This window comes from Protomyctophum bolini (assembly GCF_963924005.1).
Source record: "Protomyctophum bolini genome assembly, chromosome: 4".
Taxonomy (NCBI): Eukaryota; Metazoa; Chordata; class Actinopteri; order Myctophiformes; family Myctophidae; genus Protomyctophum; species Protomyctophum bolini.
Genome location: NC_137865.1, coordinates 6,755,721 through 6,764,442, shown reverse-complemented (window position 1 = coordinate 6,764,442; position 8,722 = coordinate 6,755,721). Strand labels below are relative to the sequence as shown.

The window sequence follows — 8,722 nt, the reverse complement described above, 5'->3', positions numbered from 1 at the left end:
CCTTGGCTGTCTGTCTCCATGTCTTCTTTGGCCTCCCTCTCTTCCTCTTTCCACCTTCTGGCATCCAGTCCATTGCCACACTTGCCGGTCTCTCTCTTGGCAGTCGGAGTACGTGTCCAGCCATTCTCCTTCTCCTTTCATCGATGATGACAGACAGTGGTGCTACCCCTGCCCTTCTCATCACCTCCAGAGCATATAAGCAAGGTAATTATACTATTGGAACAGTGTGCTCAGCCACAAACACACTCCCAGTAGGCCATGATGTAAGGAATGCCACAATTCTTAAGATCAGCCTAATGGTCACGCTCAGAGCCATAGAGTAAGACAGAGTTACGAAAACTCCGTTCACTTCATGGGGCCAGTCCAATGGCGGCTCTCCTACGTACATAGAGAATGGGGACAACAAGTCCTGTACCGGAAGTAGGCAGAAATGCATTGGATCCAGGCAACAGCCCAGCTTTAATGATGTTAAATCCCTTTATTTTAGATTGTTTTGTAGTAACCGTACAACATAAACATTACAGAGACTTTAGTTGTCACTGTACAATACTTTAAAACAGTTGTCATGTTGCACACATGCCTGAAATTGCTCTTATTTGCGACGATTTTCGTCGACTTAAATGTTCGTCGACTACCTGACAAATGACATAAAAAGGGGAAAAAAATAAGCCATGAGGACTAAAACTATGACTAAATATACTGTTGATTTTGTCAACAAATAAAAACTAGACTAAAATGTTAGGAAGGGACTAGAGATCCAGTATAAGTCATTTTACACTTGGTTGCATGCTGAAAATAGCAGATCTACAAGAAAGTGTAAAATCAGCCATTATGACGGCATCAAGGCCCGCTAAAATTCATTTTAGTCGACTAAATCAACTGTAGATTTAAGTCGACTAAAATCTTATATTTAGTCGACTAAAACTAAAACCAGGTGACAAAAATGTGACTAAAAGTAAATGAAAACTATTCAACTATGACTCCGACTAAAACTAAAACAGAAAATGTCCTGCCAAAAACAACATTGGCCTCTATACTGACCAGTGACCATATTATTCAACACAGTGTTGCTCTTCCAAAATGCCCTCCGTGTTAATATAGTCAGGTCAAACAGTATAAAGACATGCAATATCCTTTTGTGTGTTTTTCTTCGACAGGTTCAGTGGCTAATAAACCTTTACGAGCGGCGACTGGTGAATGATACACATGTAACAGATAGATAAGGAAAGGTTTCCGTCTGTCTGTCTCGATCTCTCTCCGGGACATTTGGTGTTGTGAAGCAGCGTGTGTGTTTTTAACTTTTGTGTTGTGGCGTGCTGCAGAGATGAGGCGCTTCATGAGAACGTTGTGGAACTATCGGGACGTCCTTGTCTTTGTTTTGACTCCTCTGGCGCTCCTTCCTCTTCCTCTGGCTGTCGGGACCAAGGTGAGACCGTCTCAACGCCGCGCAGGCGCACATTGTCTTTGTCTTTTTAATATCATGTCATTTAGTTTAGTCGTATTTTAGTCATCTGATTTTTATTTATTTTTTGTGTCTAGTTTTAGTCAACTCAATCTATGGTTGATTCTATTACATACCTACTGACCGCCAGATTTGACACTTGGTTGCATGCTGAAAATAGCCTTATTATTTATTATTTTCAGAGCACAACATCCCGGTGGATCCAAAGATTAAAAGCTAATATTTATGTTGCTTGCCCCAAAATCTATAAATCTCACACACTATTAAGGCAGTCGGCAGTTTCACGCACTGTACACGAAAACAGCATGGTTGTTTTTCACCACCTGTGCGCAACCTAACACACACACACACACGCACATATTAACTGTATATGATGATTTCGGGTGTGCCAGTACAGTACAGTACAGTACAGTACAGTACAGTACAGTACAGTACAGTAGAGGGTCCAGTAGACTCAGGCACCGGCACACGGTAACTCTGTCATTTCTCAACCGTTTCGGACGCGGGGCGACACGCCGGAACCGGGCCGGCACCCTGGGTGTGTTCCTGTGGGTCCGGAACTCCCCCCCCACCCCAGGAACCCCCACACGGAGTTGCACCACTCACTTCACACGGGTGAAGTGAGAGAGGCTTTTTAGTTCTTTTGTGATTTTTGTGTTGTGCCCTGTCTTGTTGTCATTTTGTCCTTTGATTTATATCATTACTAGAATTTCGTGCGCGCTACGCGCGCACTCATCCCAGAGCGACTTTGCCACGCACTATGGGAAGAAATAAATGGCGGGAGTTGACTCCACATGTAGTAACGAATGGGTTATTGGAAATGTACCATTGTTTTGTCCTGAATATTTCCACAGCCTAAGTACTAAAGGATTGTGACTGTGGGACAGACATACAGTCTGACATACAATAGGCTACACGTGTGCACAGTGAATAAACAATGACCTATATGCCCAGAGTTCTTAAATTAACATAGTTGGATTTTAACAGAAAGACAATGCCATAAATCAGTCAAAGTAAGTGACAGACTCAACAGTAGCACACAGCATGCAAGGCAGCGATGCATGCATGCAAACATGTTTGTCCAGCTGAGATTTAGTGTCTCCATCTCTCTGTGGAAGAGGTTGCACATGACCTGTACGGCCACACTGAGGCGCTCCAACACAAACACAGACACAAAACAACACCACGCTGTTTGTCCAGTTGACCCAAATCAACACCAATACCTAGCCTGTTTGTCCAAAACACAGTATCTGCTGGCCACGTGTCTACTTCGCCACAACCTAATGTTAGTAACAAATGTAGGGGAGAGCCGCCAAGGTTGTAACGCTTCACGGTTGTAACATGGACGTTATATCTTGATTGGTCAACGCCACCATGACGCCATCGCGTCAGTATGTGTACAGCAACGTACTCTACGTGGCCAGGAGTTTGAAGTTTGAAGTGTTTACCTTCAAAATGCGTCTAATTTTACACCTGGAGTATATGTGTGGTACAATTTTTGTCTTTGGTGTTGGTGAATAAAAATCCACATGGATGTGTTCATGCTTATGTTCTTCATTAGTTTGCATCGTGTTTAGACGGAATTCACGTTCATTCTGGTCTGTAAGCAACTGCAAAGAAAACTTGCAAAAGCGGGTCATTTGTAACATGTGTTACAAATGGTCCGCTTCCATTCAATGCCATTATATGTAATATTTACATATTTGACATATTGGCCAATATTATATGTTCTGAAATGGTATTGTATCGTGTAGTGTATTCTGAAATTAGTTTAGGGTTGTATAACGTTGTACAACTCAATCAATCAAACGTTTGTTTAATCAATGTATTGCCCCATTGAAAAAAAAGAAATGGCCAAACTGGTAGGCCTACTGGTACACCCGATACTATTTAATATTTCCCTTATGTTTGATACATTTTCTTATCACATCCATGGTATAAAAACAATGCTAAGGAGTTGCTTCAATGAAATGTAATTGCTTTAAGCTGAGAACGATATGTTTAATGGTGTTTTTTAGCGTTGTTACATTTATCATGCATGCCGTTACAATTGATCCGATATGCGCAGCAAATGTAACACTGAAACAGCGTCCACGTTCGGTTGAATAACTCCCGACCTGTTTTATCAAAAAAATAACTTGAAGTGGTTTATGGTAGCTGACATGTGTAGGTCCGTTGCCTGAAAATATTACATGTGTAGCTAAACGGATCTCTGAGTAAAAGAATGAAACGTGCAAAATGTTACATCCTTGGCGGCTCTCCCCTATTAGTTTACTCACAGCACAGCACCGTCACTCCTGTCAGTTATTTCGTCCTAATAACTTGAAGTGGTTTATGGTAGCTGACATGTGTAGGTCCGTTGCCTGGAAATATTACATGTGTAGCTAAAGGGATCTCTGAGTAAAAAAATGGAACGTGCAAAATATGTTCTAAAATTGTATTGTATTGTGTAGTGTATTCTAAAATTAGTTTAGGGTTGTATAACGTTGTACAACTCAATCAATCAAACGTTTGTTTAATCAATGTATTGCCCCATTGAAAAAAAAGAAATGGCCAAACTGGTACACCCGATCCTATTTAATATTTCCCTTATGTTTGATACATTATCTTATCACATCCATGGTATGAAAACAATGCTAAGGAGTTGCTTCAATGAAATGTAATAGCTTTAAGGTGAAAACGATATGTTTAATGGTGTTTTTTAGCGTTGTTACATTTATCATGCATGCCGTTACAATTATTCCGATATGCGCAGCAAATGTAACACTGAAACAGCGTCCACGTTCGGTTTAATAACTCCCGAGCTGTTGTGTGTATTGCGTGGTGAAAAGGCCGTGTGTTTGTGTTGTAAACAACTCATGTTATGTCTGCGCACACTGTATGTTGCTATGGCTGCTGACGTTAGCATGTGTGCTATCAGGCAAAAGCTGAGATAGATATGCAACTACTACTGGGGAAAATGCCATACAAAACACAACACCTAATTTCGGAATGTTATTGTGACCTATTGAGCACAATCAGACCATCATGATTTGCTTGCTGGACCTATAATTAATTTATTAGCATTAAATGTCCACTCGCCCATCCAAAAGAAAAGCAAGATGGCTGCGACAGATTGTGAGCGCGACGGACTACGGAGGCCAGGAGGAGCAGAGCTGGTGACGTAAGAGGCAGGCAGTGTTGCCAGGTTTGCGAATTGTAAGCGAGTTGCAGTGTATGCAAGTAGCGTGGTTAAATTCCTTGTTTCTCGGCGTGTTGTGGCACCCGTTTATCTGCTGGCTCGATCGTGATTTTCATAAAAGTAATATTTGCAGAGTAAATAAGAAACTTGAACGGCTAAAAAATAGGCTATGTCAGTTCGGGGAGGGTGGCGAATTTATTTTGCATATAGAGATGTGTGGTAAAAGTGTGGTTCGGTGGGAGATAGAGCATGAAGAATGAGTATGGGTACACCTTTTCACTTGTATATAAGATGATATGCTTCTGTGTTTTTAAACGTGCCGGGCACTTTGTGACTATTACTGTCTGTGAAAGGTATAGGCTCTATAATTAAAATGTACTTATCCTATGCCTCCTGAAGAACAACATAAGTTTCTATGTTTTTTCCACAGAGGGAAAACAAAATCCCATTTAGTTTGAATGTAATAAACCAAGGCCATTGTTCAATTTCCAACCCTAGGAGGCTTGAGGTCAATTTCATTAACTGGATTCCACTTATCCTCTGAAATTGATATTCTTGTCTTCAGGGCACAGAGAACTATACCAAGCCTGTTTCCGACTGGTATGAATTCAGTTTTCTTCCTTTTTTTTCCAAGTCCAATTAGAACCAAAACAATAACTGTTCCCATCATTATAATACATATACAAGGTTTTATTACTTCAGCTCCGAGCCTCCGACACTTAACATTCAACAAGGGTGACAGTATATTTCAGGAGACCACTGTTGTGACCCTTTGTGACATTCTTGTTTGTAAAGATAATAGTGTGATGCAGACAGTATAGCACGCTAATTCTTTACTTGTATCTTTCAGGGGCATGTTTAACCCATTCTGACCTGAGATCAGATTCATACGAGGTTTCCACTGGACACACACTGGTCTGATGAACCCATTCTGACCTGAGATCAGATTCTAAAAATGTCAGTGGTTCTTCGATTTTTCAAAAATAGCAGACCTACAAGCTCGTATCGCGCCACTCGGTGGCGCGATATGAGCTTGTAGATCTGCTATTTTTCAATAGCTAAAGCATAACATGATGCCAACACCAAAATGGGTGCCCGGTCAGAATGGGTTAAGCCTTTATTATTTGACAATATCAGTTGGACATAAACGGAACCATGTGCTCACCCCTCCCAGTGAGCTGTGGGGTCCCTCAAGGAGGCATACTATAGGACCGTTACCGTTTCTACTATACATTAACGACATGAGTGCCGCCTGTAATTGCAAATTGTTCCTGTTTGCCGACGACTCAGCACTCGGCAGGTTGAAGAGGCTCTCGGTACAGAACTCACGGAAATCCGAACCGATAACAAACTCTCATTGCATCTTGGTAAAACGGAATCCATCCTTTTCGGGTCCAACCGTTCCCTTAGTATAGGATTAATGTACATGATTTTAAGGTCCAAGTTGACAACAAAGTTGACAAAAAGTGACAAAAAAGTGTGTGTGTGTGTGTGTGTGTGTGTGTGTGTGTGTGTGTGTGTGTGTGTGTGTGTGTGTGTGTGTGTGTGTGTGTGTGTGTGTGTGTGTGTGTGTGTGTGTGTGTGTGTGTGTGTGTGTGTGTGTGTGTGTGTGTGTGTGTGTGTGTGCGCGCGTGTGCGTGTGCATGCGTGTGTGTGTGTGTGTGTGCGCGCGTCTAGGTGTCAGAATGTGCGTTCGTGCTGTGCCTCATGGCGGTCTACTGGGTGACCGAGGCGTTGCCTCTCGCTGTGACAGCCATGCTGCCCGCCTTGCTCTTCCCTCTCCTCGGCATCATGAAGTCATCTGAGGTGAGTGAGAAAAAAAAACCACGTCCTCCTTAATAATGTTTTTTTTAATGTAACCACTCGAGACATAATAATGTTCCCAGACTGCAGGGTTGAAGTGTACAATTTATTGAAGGGTGATTCAGAGCATTTCAAACTGCCGCAGCATATAGCCACCAGTATAGTGGAAATGTGTTTCTCTCAAACAGCTGTTGAACTGGCTCCCGTGTTGACAAGACCCCTGCTGGGAAGTGTGTCGTTTGTGTACCAGCATCGACTAATATGTTGAAACGAGGCTCTGAAACGGCAGTAACTGCGTGAGGCTAGATTATCCACGTCATGTGTGCAACGGTGTAATGTCGTGTCTCCCTCTGTATCTATCATCTGTGATGGATGAAGAATTAAGATAAGTTACATTATGATAATAAACGTCTCCCTATCTCTCCTTTATTCTCCTTTCTCTTTCTTGCTTTGTCTCTCCTCTCTCTCTCCCTCTGTTTTTTCCATGACTCCTGTCTCGTATTCTCTGCTGTCTCTGTCTCAGGTGGCGAGGGTGTATTTCAAAGACTTCCACTTCCTGTTGATAGGGGTCATGTGCCTGGCCACCTCCATTGAGAAGTGGGGGCTCCACCGGAGGATAGCTCTGAGGCTGATCACTCTGGTCGGGGTCAACCCCGCATGGTGAGCACCGTTTGTTTTTGGGCAGCCAAATGTAGGTTTTATGTTTTAGTCTTTGTCTCTTGAATATAGTTTTTCGTATGGTTTTTGTCACATTTTAGTCACCTGGAATGTTCGTCTAGTTTCAGTCGACTAAATCTACAGTTGATCATCTAGTCGAACGAAATGTATTTTGGCGGGCCTAAATGCCGTCGTAATGACAGTTTTACACTGCGACACAACGCGTCGCAGTGTAAATAATAGAGACGTCATCGAGAGGAAACACTGACTGAAGTGCAAAAGACATGGTTCACAGGATACATTTCTGTTTAGGAGCCAAGAAATTCAGGCTTCTCCTATCAGGAGTGGCAGGTATATATTATATACACAGTAGTATATAGGGGCTATACGTAATACGTTATGGTAATGGTATTAAAAAAAAGCAATATGTCTATGCCACTATAGCTGTCTCAAGCTGCATTCATATATTCATACTCCAGTTTGTGGTGATAGCTTATCACCGCTGTGTAGTCTTTTAAGGGTTTGAGAACTACAACATTACGTAATTCGCCGCGGTGATCTGCTATCACCACGGACCCCTGACACATCTCTCTATTTTTACTATCAGACTATCAGTCCTTTCACTCTGGAGCTATCACCCCGTTTACTGATTGGTCTAGAAGTTGGGTGGGCGGTTTTGCAGGCATGGGGGTTTTGCATCTGAACCAGAGGGAGGCGGGGTCAATGCTTAAGGACATCACCGCGACTCCGCGAGTATGATGGCCTCGATCGACTCGTTATGAAGGTGATGGGTGAAGGTGATAACTTATCACCTAAAACTGGAGTATGTATGAGCCTTCATTGCTTCATAGTTTCCCCGTGATCTCCCTCCGCTCTATCAAAGGCTGCTGTTGGGCTTCATGGGGGGATGCTCCTTCCTCTCCATGTGGGTCCACAACACCTCGGCCGTCACCATGGTCATGCCCATCGTGGAGGCCGTCATCCAGCACCTGGTGAGGCCAGAGGAGGAGGAGGAGGTGACACAGGCTGCAGGCCCCATCGTGGAGGCTGTCGGTGTCAACCAGCACCTAGTGAGGCCAGAGGAGGAGGTAGAGGAGGTGACACAGGCTGCAGGCCCCATCGTGGAGGCTGTCATCCAGCACCTAGTGAGGCCAGAGGAGGAGGTAGAGGAGGTGACACAGGCTGCAGGCCCCATCGTGGAGGCCGTCATCCAGCACCTAGTGAGGCCAGAGGAGGAGGAGGAGGTGACACAGGCTGCAGGCCCAGGCCACCACAACCCTGGGCTGGAGCTCAACGGTAGGCCTGTGGCAACCATGCACCATATATGGCTACAAAGCTGACCTGTTTACCTGAGAGTCGAAATTAAAAAATAAGTCTTCTGAAAGAATATATATTCAAAGATTTGTGCCGCATTTTCACGATAAAAAAAAATAGCAGACCTACAAGCTCGTAGCGCGCCACTCGGTGGCGCGCTATGAGCTTGTAGATCTGCTATTTTTCAATAGCTAAAGTATAACATAATGCTTAGTTAAAACACCAAAAGGGGCCCAGAATGGGTTAACTACGGTAACTCAGTAGTTCTCAAGCTTTGTAATTTCAAGTGGGCTTTGTTTACCAAA

The 8,722-nt window shown here is 43.4% G+C and overlaps 1 protein-coding gene across 1 annotated transcript in view; it reads left to right on the top strand.

The window, feature by feature from the left end:
- Positions 1–146: 146 nt before the first annotated feature.
- slc13a1 (solute carrier family 13 member 1) overlaps positions 147–8,722 on the top strand; it is a gene marked incomplete at both ends in the record, with an annotated part of 33,125 nt that continues 24,549 nt past the window's right edge. The window contains 5 exons of the mRNA XM_080761235.1: positions 147–204; positions 1,323–1,426; positions 6,321–6,449; positions 6,970–7,106; positions 7,987–8,399. Of these exons, the coding sequence (XP_080617361.1) occupies positions 147–204; positions 1,323–1,426; positions 6,321–6,449; positions 6,970–7,106; positions 7,987–8,399 (841 nt within the window). The remainder of the gene's footprint in view (positions 205–1,322; positions 1,427–6,320; positions 6,450–6,969; positions 7,107–7,986; positions 8,400–8,722) is intronic.